The sequence below is a fragment of the Lissotriton helveticus genome, chromosome 1_1 (assembly GCF_964261635.1).
Source record: "Lissotriton helveticus chromosome 1_1, aLisHel1.1, whole genome shotgun sequence".
Taxonomy (NCBI): Eukaryota; Metazoa; Chordata; class Amphibia; order Caudata; family Salamandridae; genus Lissotriton; species Lissotriton helveticus.
In genome coordinates, this window is record NC_136057.1 from 169,949,148 (window position 1) to 169,964,889 (window position 15,742).

General features: G+C 48.3%; 1 protein-coding gene across 2 annotated transcripts in view; it reads left to right on the plus strand.

Annotated features, from left to right (window-relative positions):
* KDM4A (lysine demethylase 4A) overlaps positions 1–15,742 on the plus strand; it is a 458,146-nt gene that overhangs the window by 227,668 nt on the left and 214,736 nt on the right. The window contains exon 12 of one of the 2 annotated variants that reach the window (XM_078660668.1): positions 5,005–5,301. The exons of the other annotated variant lie outside the window; for it this stretch is intronic. Coding sequence (XP_078516794.1) covers positions 5,005–5,301 — 297 coding nt within the window. The remainder of the gene's footprint in view (positions 1–5,004; positions 5,302–15,742) is intronic. 2 annotated transcript variants of the gene reach the window in all.

Consider the following 15,742-nt stretch of genomic DNA (forward strand, 5'->3'; position numbering starts at 1 on the left):
GATCCTGCAAAGACATGCGTAGGTTCTGGAATGTTTATAAGTGGGGCATGGAGGGCAATCCGGATAAGCCTCAGAACTGGGTCCCCCAAGAAAAGTGGGTAGAACACTTCCAGCCACAATATGCTAAGGGTCTGGACTCGCAATTAACAGTGGAAGTCACATTTGAGCCCTTAACTGAAGATCTTTTTACTCTGAAGGATGTTCAGTGTGCATTAGGCTTAGTGGTCCCTGGAAAAGCGCCAGGTATTGATGGCATACCCGCAGATCTTTTTCTGCAAGACCAGAATTCATGGGGTTGTTACATACTTCTTCTGGCAAATATGATTGCCAGGGGAGCCCCCATACCTAGCTCTTGGAACGGGGCTGAGATCATACCCGTTTTTAAAAAAGGCGATAAGACCCAGCCAGGCAATTATCGCCCCATCAGCCTGATAGACACCTCCCAAAAAATATTTGGTAGGCTGGTTTTAAACAAAATTCTTGATTGGGAAAGTAATAATAAGATCTTATCCCACCTACAGGCAGGGTTTAGAACCATGATCAGCACGGTCGACCAAGTGCTGCATTTTGCTATGCTGTACTGGAAGACCGTGCTGATTGGACATGGAAGTGTATATGCTGCTGTTATAGATTTAAGAGCAGCTTTAGACCTGGTTCCACGTTCTACTTTATGGAGAGTCCTTGGTGACATGGGTCTGCCAGGGCCTCTCTTATCGTTAGTTAAAAGACTCCACGAACAAAATTATGCACAGATTAGGTGGGGGAGTCCAGGGAATGTTACTACGCAGTTCCCAGTGGAAACTGGAGTACGCCAGGGCTGCGTCCTGGCGCCAACTCTATTTTCCTTATATATCAATGATGTGGCAAAGATTTTAATTGACTCTAATATTGATGCACCATTCCTTGCTGGAGCAAAAGTCCCCATTTTAATGTTTGACGATGACTGTCTTTTAGTCTCAAAAACTCCCAGCGGGCTTCAAAAGGGCTTGAAGCTTTTTGAAGATTTTTGTACCGCTAGGGGTCTAGAAGTAAACGTACAGAAATCAAAGTTTATGACTTTCAATGCTTCCAAATCTTTTAAGGGTACTGTGAACATGAAAAGGCGTCCTCTGGAAAGGGTCCAAGCATTTACTTACCTGGGTGTTTGCATTGATAGCAAGTTGACCTGGAAACAACAAATTGACCTGGCCACATTAAGACATTGGCAGTTAACTGGAGCACTGTGCCTAGAACACCAGAAGTCTCTCACTAAGCCAATATCTCCAGTACTGGCGGTCTATAATGGTAAAGCGGTTAGTTCTGCCCTGTATGGGGTTGAGATATGGGGATGTGAAAACCCTAGGGGGATGTCAATCTCTGAAAATTCCTTTTTAAGGAATGTAATACAACTTCCTCAGAGTACCCCTATGAATCCACTTTTTTATGATCTGGGGTTATCCCCAATAGCGCTTATAGCATCCTTTCGTCCAGTTTTATACTGGAGGAGGATCTGGACTACGCCAGAACTTGAGATCTTCGCAAGAGGCTTGCTTGATGTTATTCATAACGACACCTTCCATAAGATCAAGTGGCTAGACCATGTTCGGGGCACTCTGATTAATTTGGGCCTGCGGAATCTGTGGGAGGATCCTACAATTTCAAGGTTTCCCCCTAAGAAGACTCTAAAGACTTTGTATTGGCAGTTTGTGGGCTCTGGGGCTTACAGGTCTTCTGACCCAGGGTCCTTGACCGGAATGTTTTTAGCCATTAAGGATGTGCCTAAACTGGAAACCTTCTGGGACGTTATCTCAAAGCCTCTTGATCGCAAACTATACTTTCAATTGAGGATTGGGAGCCTACCAGTAGGGGCTTTCACTAGTAAGTGGTCTCCGGGGGCTAAAGCTGTTTGTCCATCTTGCTCAGCTCGCCCGGAGACTATTGGACACCTGCTTTTTGAATGCCCGGTATAATCGGAGCCCGGAACAACGTGGCTTCGTCCAATGTGCAGATTACTAGGTACCAACCGGGGGTCAGTGGCAATGCGCATCATATGTTCCTGTACTGATATGACAATTTGTATAGCCGTGGCAAAGTATTTGGGCTGGGCATGGACCATCAGAAGTAGAATGCTTAAAGATTAACATGTAATCACTATACCGGAATCTATTTTTAATTATGTATATAACTGGCTAATTATATAGATGAAATGTTTTAACTGTATAACGAACTTTTGGGTTTTATATATATATATATATATGTACAGATTTTTCAAGATCAAATTCTATTTATATGTCTAAACTTTATTTGTATATACTGTTTGCTTTTATGACTTGTCGAATAAAGCCTGTCTGAACTGAACTTGGAAAGTTCACTAACTCATTACACATAACAATTATTTATGTAATGCAAACATTGTATACACAAAGCAATCGTCTTTTTATTTCCCCCCACTGCATCAGCCTTTTTTAGGTCTGGGTTGTCAGTGCATCTGAATAGAAGACCTTCTATTTAACCCTGGGAGGTGAACTCTGCTCCGTTTGCAGAGTTTCACGTACTCCATGTTACGCGGTGCTCGCGGCGTTTTTTCCCTAGCTGGCGTACACCGTCACGTTGGCAAGCGGGGAAAATCCACCTTCCGGCGAGATTTTTCCTCGCTCGCAATCGCCAACATCAAGTTGGCTAGAGCGATCATGGAAAATAACCCTCCCGGCGAGATTTCTCAATGCGAGGGGGTCAGGTTTCTCATTGCGAGTGGTCGTGTATGCTCGTGACTGCTCACATTGAGAAACTGCCCGTTCGCATTGAGAAAGCTGCTGCTCGAGTAAAAACCTACTTGAGTGGCAGAAAAGGTAAGCTTGCGCTGTGCATGGTGCTGCTTGCAGTGATTGCACAGTGCGGACAAGCATCCGGCACAGTGCAATCACCGCGAACAAATTTTTCTACCGTACTCCGCCGCGTGCGGAGCTCCGCGTAGTGCAACTGAGTTTCTTTTTTGCACTTTGTGTAGCTCCGCGTAGTGCAACTCCACGAACTCCGCCCAGGGTTACATCTATTACAAATTAAATACACATAGGGTGGCCTTAGACTCAGTACAAAGGAGTATTTCTCTCTTAATTCATGCTTTTGGTTGTTTGATTTGTCTTTTACATCCGAATAGTAAACTCAGTCGCTGCACTGTCACATTCAGTTCTTTTTCACATTTATTCATTTTTTAAAGGAAGCTATCCTTTCTTCAAACTTTCACAGCGCATGCAAACAGCATTTGTGTATTTGTGTGTGAATGCATTAGCACATTCAAACCAGACCTTTTATCTTTAGTAGTGCTCGTTTCAAGAGTTTTAAAAAAAGATTCTAGTGTGAGCCCGACCTTAATATGTCGGACTTATTGCTCTTTGCATTTGCAGATGTGATACCTGGCCCAAAGATGGCTGCTCCAAAGTTGTAAGACTAGGAAGACTTCAGGCAGCAATCTTGGGGTTATGTGTCGCAATCGGTAAACCCCACTTCCCTCCCACTAACCCGCTCCCTCCTCATCTCTCCTCTCCATCCCTTTGCTGCCAACATTGATGCAGCAGATTTATCTTTGCATTCCAGGGCAGTTCCCTCCTCCTTGAAAAGGAGCAGCCCATCCAGAATGTGGATGTTAAGATGCTCTTATTTTTTTTTAATCTAGAGCAGGCAATAGAGTTTATGATGAAAGACATACTTGAAGACCTGAACCCAGGCTTCTAATGTTAGCCCTCACTGTAAGAGCATCATCATACCTGTAATCTAAGCCTAGGCAAACTATGTGGCTAGTCACTTTGACACCTCTGGATGGCATCTGCTGAAATCCACTTGGCAAACTTCACTCACTTTTTTTGTTGTTGCATGAAACAGGCTTTGGATCTAAGGTCTTGATCGGGTGCTCATTTCAGCAGAGCCTAACTCTAGAACCTAGATCTGTCTTACTGTGGAATCTGTCCACTGTCTGAAGTTTAACGTGGGCAATGAACTCCGCTCCGCTAGAGGAGGTTGTGTAGATTTGAGAAATACACATTACATTGAGAACACGGAATTCATACAAAAACTCAGACTCCTCCACGTAACGGAGTTAGCTACTGCACCCACAACCCTTCAATAAAACTACTAAAACTAAAAAGCACATAACCAGTTCACAAAAGTGAGCTTTGAAATATATATCTGGCAATGAGAAGTGATGATTTTGGGGTCCCCCTAACCTAGGGGGAGGACAAGCTGGTGCCTTAAACACAAAGTTCATATCATGCTGAACGATTCAGTGGTGGTCACATCCTCCTAGGACCACCCCAAGCAAAGTTATGGGCAAAAATACAATGCCAACCAAAGGCCCAGCAAAGCATTATGGGGCGAGATTCCAGAGTGCAGTGAATATTATAGTGTTAGCTCTCAGCTGAGCCAGGAGAGGCTGCCGCTTGAGGAATGTTTTGATATTGGATACTATAATATTCACTGCATTCTAGAATCTTGTCCCATAATGCTTTGCATGGCCTTTGGATGGGATTGTATTTTTGCCCATAACTGTGCTTGGGGTGGTCCTAGGAGGATGGGACCACCATCGAATCGTTCATCATGATGTGCTCATTGTGTTAAAGGCATTTGCTTGGTTCTCTCCCTAGGTTAGAGAGTACCCCACAATCCTTACCTCTCTCACTGCTTGCTAGATTTTCATTTTCACTTTTGTGAGATGACTATCTGCATTTTAGCATGTAAAGATAGTTACTTGTTGTATTACCAGAGGAATGTGAGGTTTCTGTTTTATTAATTGGGATGAGACGGAATGGAGTAGTTCACCGCCAAGTTCGCCCACACTGACTGAGGTACTCTTTAATCTTCCAAGATGCCTCTTCTGGCTGTCTGGTCGGCAGCTTTTTTTAGTGCGGTTTTCTGAGGCTTCTCTTGTTCAGCCTTCTCCGGACTGGCTTAAGAGGAACTAAATGTACCAAGTTGTTCTTACAAGATACTAGCCATAGTGACTCTTATATTCTTTATCTCTAATATTTTCAGTCCAAGATATCCTGTGGATCTCCAACTTCAGTACGCAATTCTGCTCTCCAGCTCCAGCCACAGACAACTGGTTTCAAGAGATGTCGTACGTGCCCTGCACAGTTTCCAGAAGCTGATCCTCACAATCTGTGTCTACAGTGCCTTGGGCCTGAACATCCCTGGCCTGACTGCGCACTCTGTGACTCTCTTTCGGTTAGGTCTTTGAAGAACCGGCTCCTTCGATGGCCATCTATATTTAGTACCCATCCACCTCAAAGTTTTAAAGACTTTGTCACGCGGAAGCAGAAGCAGAAACAGGTGAGTGCTTTTTCTTATAGATTCTAGTCTCCTCATTCCTACAAATGAGATATCAAACTTTCGTGGGTGGTTCCAGATCAGGGACATAGAGAAAAGGAGGCTTAAGGATGGATGTCTCCACCCATACTTCATCCTTCTAATTTCTTTTGCAAGTCCTGTTTTGACTTTTTAGTGTAATAGATGTTTCTCTATTTTATATTCTGTATTTATATGTTCGATGGCATGAGTGGCTGTAGGTACACATGCTTTGCATACTTCTGTCATCTAGTGTTGGTTACGGGGTTGTTGTGCACGTTGTTTTTCTTCTAAGAAGTCTTTCGAGTCACGAGATTGGGTGACTCCTCCTCTTGGTGATCCTGCGCATGGGCATAGACTTCTTTGTTAGATTGTTTTCTCTCTGCTGTTTAGGTTTGGACATGTGTGCCTCTGCTTCGTGTGACAAATCAGTTCGGTACGGCTCTTTGGTTCTTTTAACTATCTTCGATGGTATGGTTTCGATCGCGCTTTAAACTTCTGCGCTACTTGAGTTACATCAGTTTAGGCTTTTCCCGATTGCCTGCTGTGAGAAGGTGGATTGGTATATGGTGTACACTTATGTAAGTGAGCACTTTGCACCAATCCAGACAACCCTTATGGTGATTTTAGTGATCTTAGACAACCTTAAAACGCTCTCTAGGTGGTAGCCATGGAGAGCAGCCTTCAGGCTTAGTCCAGAAGGAGTGTAAAGCAGCTTGTTTTACCAGAACATAATCTTATAGGTATAGATTAAGTGAAAAAGAACCACACAGTGTATTTATAAAAATATGTATTTAATATAAGACACTCATCAAAACACAAACAGATATCTCCTAGCCGGAGATGTACACAATACTTTGCAATAGAAACAGGTAAGTAGCACGAAATACACAGTGGTCACCAGAGGGGGTCCAAACCACATACTAAAATAGTGGTATGCGAACAACGACTCAAGTCAGGACTATACCCAGAACACGTAGAAGTGCCGGGTCCCAAGGAACCACCCAAGGTAAGTAACCAGGAGTACAATGGAGGCTGTGTGCAGAGTGGAAACACAACTGCAGGATGCAAGTCAATGGGTAAGTCGCGGTTGCAATTTTATGGAAGGACCCTTCCCAGTGTACCCTGAAGAAACCGTGTGGAAGACCGAAGGTTGGAGAGCGTTTGACACAGTGTCTCATGCCATTCTGTTACAACACCTGGAGGAGGCGTGAATTGCCGGTTTGGCTCTGACGTGGCTTACTTCGTTCCTTAGTGAGAGGTTGTTTGTGGTCAAGGTCCCTCCCTTTGCCTCGGGCACACACCCCATCAAACAATTGGTCCCACAGGTCCCTCAGCCCCCTGTTGTTTAATCTCTATGTTCAACTGTTTGCTGTGGTGGCTAGGGACAGGGGACTGACCATGGTCTCCTACGCCGACGATACTCAGCTGGTGGTGGCACTCTCTAATCACACTGAGAGGGACGCCCTGAAATTTCGGGACGACCTGGCGGCAGTCACCGAGTGGATGACCGGCAACTGCCTCCAGCTGCATGCAAACAAGTCGGAGGTATTGTTGGTAGGGAAGGACCATGGTCTGTGGATTGACCTCTGGTTGCCGGAAAGCCTTGGTAGTGCAACCCCCGTACCCCCCCATTCCCCAGCAGGCTGTAAAAAACCGGGGGTTATGGCTTGACTGATTCCCTTAGCTACCAAGTTCATACCAAAAAGGTGGCAGGGGCCTGCTGTGGGCTGCTGCGGGAGGCTCAGGCCCCTATTGGGCTTCTTTGACCCACCCACATGTCAGATCATCATTCAGGCATCTATAATGTCCAGATTGGACTATGCCTGCTCTCTGTACCTAGGGTCAAATAAGGCCGAAATTGCGAGGCTACAAAGGGCCCAGAACGCAGCAGCAAGAACCCTGCTCGGCCTACGTAGGTCCTGTCCTCTGTCAGACACCATTCGCCGACTGCATTGGCTGCCGGTGGCCAGGAGAATTGAATTCAAGGCACTTTGCATCACTTTGAAAGCCCTGAAATTTAACACCCCTAGCATCCTGGCCAATCTAGTCTCTCCATATGTCCCCGCACGTCACCTCCGCTCACTAGGTCAATACCTAGTGAGGGTCCCTAGGTCTCGGAGAGTACGGGCGGGAGGCCGTTCCTTCCACAGCAGGGCGGCTTACCTCTGGGACTCGCTGCCTACCCGCATATGGACATCAGCAACTACTTAGAATTCAGGAAGGCCATTAAAACATACCCGTTTCCCGCCGTGTAGCCTGTGGCCCTACTCCACCTTTTTGTGTTAGTTTCTCTGCTGTCAGCGCCGGGACGCCCCTTTGCTGAAGTAGCTGTTGCGCTATATAAATAGTGGTAACATAACATAACAGTGGTAACATAACAGCTACGCCACCCGTGGATACCTTAGGAACCAGGATACCTGCACCAGGGAAGCTGGGTGCATAGGTGTGAAGTGGCGCTGGAAACTGCAGTCAAACCCAATGGAGGACTTCATAAAGATGCTGAGCTTGAAACTGCAGCTGTGCAGACCAGGCGATGCTGTGGACGACCAGGAGATGGATACAAGCTGTGGCACTTCGGATGACGAGAGTTGAGGGGTCCGTGTCGGCCGGGAGCACCAACAAGCCTTGGCAACTGCAACCAACTTGAAAGTTGAAGAAGATGCAATGTCTGGACCAGTAAGGTCCAGGAGGCTCACCACAACCAGAGAAGGCAGGGCAGATACCGAGCAATCAGGGGAGCCCAAAGAATTCAAAGACGACCCTCAAGAGGACCCACAGGCCGATGGCGCTGGAGTCTCGAGAGGACCTAGAGCAGTTCACCAAAGATGAAGGCCCACGGTGCATGTGATGCGGTGAGGACGAAGATCTTGGTCACTGGAGATGCTTGAGGTCGGGCTACTTGGAGCCTGAAGATCTTGGTGGAAGGAAGCCAACAAGCCTTTGCAACTACAAGTCGACGCGGTTCACAGTGGTTTGGTTCCTGCAGCTCTGACAACTTAGTGAGAGGACAGGGCAGGCCTCGAGGGATAAGAAGAAATACCACCTGTGTTCCTGAGCCTTTCGGAGTCCGTGGGAGCCCAAGATCAGCAGACTAGTTAGCTTAGTTGCGGTGCCTGCAGATGCTGGGAAGTGACTCCTTCACTTCAAGGGATATTCCTACTGGTGTCTTGGATGCCCACAGGCCTTGGCAGGTTTCTGTATGGAGCACAGGCACGTACGTTGTAGCAGACGAGCAGGGCGATGAAATCAGGAGCAGCAGGAGTCTTCCTAGTTAGCAGTGTGATGCACAGAGCGAAATACAGCGAAGTCGAGAAAGCCCAGACATTGAAGAAGAAGTGGTGTCTGAAATGTAACTTGCCCTACGACGAATCTAGTGACCCACCCTCAGGTAAGCCCTTAAATACTCTAAGGAAAGGGTTGGGATGATACAGGGGGTCCCTCCCTAAGGAGGGGCTGGACATGGGGGAGGATACTCCCCTGTCCTTTGTCCAGGTTCATGCCAGAGCAGGAGCCAACTTCTCCCTGAACTAGTTTGAACTGGACTATGCATGGAGGGCACCAATTGTGCCCTGCACGCAGACTATGTGGCGCTGGCAAGCGCCCCCACCCCGCCCAAATAACGCTAAACCCTGTCTGGGAGGTAGTCACACTTCCCTGCGACAGGATACCTGTTGTTCTGCCTTCCTCTGCCCGAGGTTGGCTCAGTAGCAGGAGGGTAGAAACGTGGGTCTGGTCGGTAGCAGTCCTAGTTTGCTGTCCGGGTCTGGAATACTGGTACCGGGAGCACCAAGTGCCTCCCAAAGGAGCTTTACGGTGCATGGAATCATACCTCCCACACCGTTTGTTGTAGGGCTATGATTCCTAAATGTTTGATACCAAACATGATAGTATTCGTTACAGGCAGTTTTAAGATAGTCATCGCGTAATGATGCTGTGCCGCTCTATGTCATATGGCTTTCTCACTTACAACTCCGGATAATGGACTCTATGGGCTGTAGGGGTGTCCTGCTCATGCAGGGGCACCCTCGCACTTAGAACCGAGCACCCTGCCTTCAGGATTGAAAGGCCTGCTCTATGGGTGACTTATAGTTTTTAAGTGCAGTGACCTTCGATATAGGGTAATCTATATGTTATGTTATGTTATGTTACGTCTATTTATTGTGCGCGCAGCGACTCCAGCCAAGGAGCGTCCCGGCGCAGAGACAAGGTAGCTCGTAACACAACGGGATATAAAAAAGAGGCCAGTAAGCAACTAAAACAGGAACAGGGACAGAAAACAGCTAAAACAGGAAGGTTTTTATCGCCTTCCGGAAGGTCAGAAGGTCCTCCAGCAAACGGATTTCCACAGGCAAGGAGTTCCATGCTGACGCAGCCATTACCCTAAACGAGCGGCCTCCCATGCGGCTAAGCCTGAATCTGGGAACCACCGCAAGGGCCAGACCTTGGGAGCGGAGGCAACGGGCAGGAACATAAAAAGACAAACAATTCGACAGGATTTCCGGGCCTGTACCTCTCAAGATTTTGAAAGCGAGGCACAGGACTTTAAAAAGAATACGCTTCCTAACCGGAAGCCAGTGTAGGGAGCGAAGGACACCTGTCACTGAACAAAATCTTGGTAGGCCAACAATCGCCCTCGCCGCAGCATTCTGAACCCGTTGTAACCGGGTTAGTTCAGCCTGGTTGGCCCCAGCCAGGAGAGAGCTGGCATAATCCAGGCGAGAGATGATAGTGGCCTGGATCACCAGCTGCCTGGTCGGGGCGTCAAAGAACTTGAGAACAGGTCTCAAGCCCCTCAAAAGACCGAAGCAACAGGCCGCAGTTCTTTTCGTATGGCCTATAAAGGAGAGGCCCGAGTCCAGCCAAATCCCCAGATTTTTCACTTCCGATACAGGGATCGGAGTGGGGCCCAACTCTGAAGGCCACCAGTGATCACCCCACAACTCCACTCCCTTCCCGACGACCAACACCTCTGTTTTAGTGGCGTTTAGCTGAAGGCAGTTGCCTGTCAGCCAACTAGCCACCGCCTTCAGTCCGGACTGAAACCTGGGGGCCTCAATTTCCGCATCCCCGCTGAGAGTAACCGCCAGCTGAGTGTCGTCGGCATACGAGACCAGGGTAAGGCCCCACTGCCTGGCGACATCAGCCAGCGGTCTCACGTACAGATTGAACAACGTGGGACTCAGCGAGGACCCTTGCGGAACCCCCATGGCCAGTGGATGGTAACTGGACTTGAAGGGAGGGATGGCAACACAAAAGGAGCGGTCGTCTAAGAAGGAGCGGAACCATCGCAATACTACACCGCCAATGCCAGTCTCCTCGAGCCGATGCAGGAGGATGCTGTGATTTACCGTATCAAAGGCGGCGCTAAGATCTAATAAAATAAGCGCCGCCGTTTGACCAGCATCCAGCCTTGCCCGGAGATGTTCCACCATCACAAGTAACGCAGTTTCCGTACTGTGCCCAGCACGGAATCCGTTTTGTGTGGGGTCGAGGGCATTGGTCCGAGTCAGATGTTCAGACAGGACCAAATTGACATGGGCTTCAGTGATCTTGGCTGGCCAGGGTAGCAGCGAGATGGGGCGATAACTTTCAGGCTTAGAGGGGTCCAGGGTGGGCTTTTTAATAATCGGGGACACCACGGCTTGTTTCCACTTAGATGGTACAATTCCCGTTTCCAAGGAGAGATTGACAAGGGAGCATACAACTGTACGCCCCATAAAAGCTTGGTCTCGAAAGAGAGCAGGCCTTACTGGGTCGGATGGAGACCCAGATTTAACTTGCAACGCAAGTTTGTCAAAACCATCCGAGGCAAGGGGGGGGAAAACAAGCAGTGTGGTCTGATGGTGATCCCGATTAGTACTTTCCACAGTGGACCCTATGCTAGGGAACGTCCTGTAAATGGCTTGGACCTTCCCCAAAAAGTAGGAAGCAAGGGATTCACAATGGGAAAGGGAGCTTACGGTCGTAGTGGTAGACCGCTTCGCCATAAGTTGTTTTACGGCCTTAAAAATAGCCTTTGACGGATTTGAGTTGTTCCGGAATTCGGTAGCATAGAAGGCCGCACGAGCCCGGCAGATAGCTCGATGGTAGAGCTTAACGGACCTGGTATATGCGGCTTTTAAGTCAGCCGCATAGGTTTTCCTCCAGGCCCTCTCTGCTCGTCTACAGGCACCCTTTAGGGCCCGAAGTGCGCCATCGTACCAGGGACTGGACTCTCTAGAGTTGATTTTGGTTGATACGATAGGTATCAGAGAGTCCAAGGCCCTGGTGATCCAAGAACAAAAGAGGTCATACCCCTTTTCTACATCTGTCAAGAGGTCCAGCGGCTCCTCTAATAGAAGACGATGGAAGTCTTCTAACCTAAGCTTTTTCCAAGCCCTCTTCTGAACCCATCTAGCCGAAGAGATGGAAGGAGTGGCAGAGACAGGGCATAGAATGGACACCAAGAAGTGATCTGTCCACTCCACCGGAGAAACAGAAGTGATTTGAATCCCCGGCAGATTGGTGAACAAGGGATCCAAAATATGCCCCCCCGAATGGGTAGGCTGGGACACCATCTGAGGAAGTTGAAAGGCCTCTAGGTCAGAGGAGATGGAACGCACTGTCAAGCCAGAGAGGGTGTCGAAATGCAGATTTAGATCACCCATGATAGAAAAGTTGGCACAATCTGCAGCCAGAGGGCCAACAATATCGGGGAAAGCATTTCTAAACGCCACATCACTGCCGGGTGGACGATAAACGACCATCCCGGACAGGGTAAACTCAGGGCTGACAGAGACCTTGAACATGGCACTTTCACACCCAGAGATGTTTAGGGCGCTCCAGACGCAAGGGTAGATAGTTTTTACCACTAACGCGATACCCCCGCCCCTAGACAGCCTATTCAGGGTGTACATAGAATAGCCGAATGGGCAGGCTAGATTGGTAATAGCGGTATCAGCGTCCTGCAGCCATGTTTCCGTCATGGCCAATACGTCAGGAGCTTCCTCCTCAATGAGGTCATAAATGTGCTGATAATGTTTCAGCACAGACCTGACATTTAGGTTCAGGATCTTCAAAGTAGTAGGGGTACCCATAATGCGGCGAGTCTCCGAGGAAACAGTCCTTGAGAGGGGGCGCGGGGAGTCTAGAGCCCACCTATTACAGAGGCAATGATAAGGGCCTCGCAGTGGGTGTACCGGTGGAAGGGTACAGCAGCGGCTTACCTGTCCGATGGAAAGCAGGCAGTCCCGCGAGTACGTCAACATGGTAGAGCCGGGATAAAATAATAATCCCCAGCCAGAGTACCGCGACGTCCAGCGCGTCCTTAGCGCGGACGGGCGCAGACGGGCAGGACTCTGGCACGACTCCGGCCACGCGAGGACGCGCCCGCTGCGCGATCCCGCTGCGCTAGGGGAGGAGCTTTAAAAAGGTGTTCCAAGTCCGCGCATGCGCAGTAAAGCGCAGGCAGAACGAACAGCCTCCAACCAATGACCCCACTCAAAGATGGCGACCAAGATCTAATAGGCACCCACCCAGGACCAGACCCGCCCAAACGGCGGTGGGGGGCACAGATTAAGGTGCAAGTAAGTGGAAAATTAAAAACAATGTCCTAATGACCAGAATAATGCGCAGTACACTTTAAAATAGCACTCTTAGAACAGCGCGCTAAGCGCTCGCGCTGCAGCCAGCTACCTTGTCAGGGGGCGAGGTGAGGAAGGACTCGCCTTAAAAAGGTGTTCCAAGTCCGCGCATGCGCAGTAAAGCGCAGGCAGAACGAACAGCCTCCAACCAATGACCCCACTCAAAGATGGCGACCAAGATCTAATAGGCACCCACCCAGGACCAGACCCGCCCAAACGGCGGTGGGGGGCACAGATTAAGGTGCAAGTAAGTGGAAAATTAAAAACAATGTCCTAATGACCAGAATAATGCGCAGTACACTTTAAAATAGCACTCTTAGAACAGCGCGCTAAGCGCTCGCGCTGCAGCCAGCTACCTTGTCAGGGGGCGAGGTGAGGAAGGACTCGCCTTAAAAAGGTGTTCCAAGTCCGCGCATGCGCAGTAAAGCGCAGGCAGAACGAACAGCCTCCAACCAATGACCCCACTCAAAGATGGCGACCAAGATCTAATAGGCACCCACCCAGGACCAGACCCGCCCAAACGGCGGTGGGGGGCACAGATTAAGGTGCAAGTAAGTGGAAAATTAAAAACAATGTCCTAATGACCAGAATAATGCGCAGTACACTTTAAAATAGCACTCTTAGAACAGCGCGCTAAGCGCTCGCGCTGCAGCCAGCTACCTTGTCAGTGGTGCTAGCACCAGCTTACACAGGCTGCAATGGCAAGCTTATAGTTACAAATTGAGTGGTCTCCCATGGGTGGCATAATACATGCTCCTGCCCATGGGGGGCCCCTGGTGTAACTATACCCCGAGTACCTAAGTACCATATACTAGGGACTGATAAGTGTACACCAGCTCCCAATCTGGGACGTACCTAATTACTTACCATTCCAATTTAGGAGCGAAAGCACTGAGACCGGTCCTGATTAGCAGGATCCCAGTCAGACTAATCAGAAACCGCATTACATCAATCAAAAAGTGGGAGTAACCATGCAGAAGGATCCCACCTTCCTACACCTGCCCTTCAAGGCCTTCCCTCGCTTTACATCGAGGATGTCTTTCTGATTCAACGGACACTCTTCAGGTTTTGCCCGTGTTGCCAAGCAAAGTATCTGCACACCAACAACACCTTATGTGCAACTTGTGTCTTTCTCTGAACCATCATGAGGCCGACTGTGACGTGTGTAACTCTTTTTGGTCAAAAAAAGTCAGTTGGAAATGTCTTGCAGACACGGAGATGGCGCCCCCAACATTTTCACCGAGGAACATGCCCAGGAGGAGCCAGGTTCAGAGGAAGAACAATGGGTCTGCTCCCCTGAAGAAAGCTCCTTCTCCGACGTGGATATCGATATGGAAATGTGTAGACTTCCATGTGGTCCGCCTCAGAGTACTGTTGCCCCCAACCCAGCTCCAACACCCAAGCACGCTTCCAAACACTCGCAAACAGAGGTCACCGGACAGACTCTGCCTTCGGGCCATATTCAGATCCAAAAGACTGCTTTGGTTGCCCCACCCTCTGACCCAGCAATTAAATCTGATACCAAGGCCAAGCCTTCTGCATCAACCTCTTTGGACTGAGACCAACCTTTGGGACCGAGCCGGCAAGCCACCACATAAGCCTCAGTTCCGATCAATAAACTTCGCTCCACACCAAAACCCTCTGGTCCAAAATCTATGGAGCTGAAACCTTCCAAGAGTTCCTCGGCTTCTATGTCTCAGGTCACACCCATTCTCGAGCAAGTGGATGTTCAACAAAAGAAAATCCAGATCCAGGAAGGTACAGGAGGAATCCTTGCTTCTCCACCACCAAAATGGAAGCTGTCTTTCCAAGAAACACTGATCAGCCCTATCCCTCAAAAGAGGAAGATGAAAGACAGAATCACCAGTCCTACTCATCAACCTCCTCCTCCACCACCACCATTTATACCCCCTCCTTCACCTCCTACATCTCCAGCACATGACCCATTTGATGTTACACCTCCAGGATCACCAGGTACAGATGATGGGGAGTTACAATTAGGGTATCATGACCAATCGGATGCATACGATACTGTTCCCCTTACCCCTAACTGTAGGAAGCTGGCTCTGTATATACTATACCAAAGTGAGGTATAGTGTGCACAGAGTCCAGTGGAACCCCAAAGGTAGGCAGAGGTAAAAGTAGATGGCACCTTACATTCTATTTGTGGTAGTGTGGTCAAGCAGTACGGCTGAATCAGAGGACAGTGTTAAGCATTTGTTGTACACACTGTCCGCAAATGATTTCACACACTCAACTTCAGACCAATTGTTTTTGTATAAAAATATTATTTGTTATTTTATTTTCTAGAACCAAGCAAACCTCGCACAGGTAAGTAATAAATACTTTACAGTAGTAATGCAGTTTGTAAACAGTTGGAGTTGTACATTTTATATGCACTTAGTTTGGATTACAGTACTGGTACTGAGAATGCAATGTTTTGGAAATACAGTACATATACTTTGTATAGGCTTTTTAGTAAAATTACAGGTAAGTTACTTTTGAGATTACTTTTCTTACAGTTTAGTATACCTGGATACTGCACTGGGACATTTCCTGTAAACAAGTAAGTAAAAGCTTTCTAGTTATTTGATTACAGTTTAAAAACGTTTCATAGATTTACCAACTCTACACTTAAAAACTTTTCACACAAAAACAGTCCGTTATCCTGTGGAGGAAAATAGTGTTATTGTTTTAAGGGTAAGTATTCGGTTGTGGGAGTTGGTGTTCTGGGGGTAGACTCAGGGGTCCCCTAGGGCCAGGGATGCACTCTTGTTACACTGTCAGCGGTACTAGGGCGG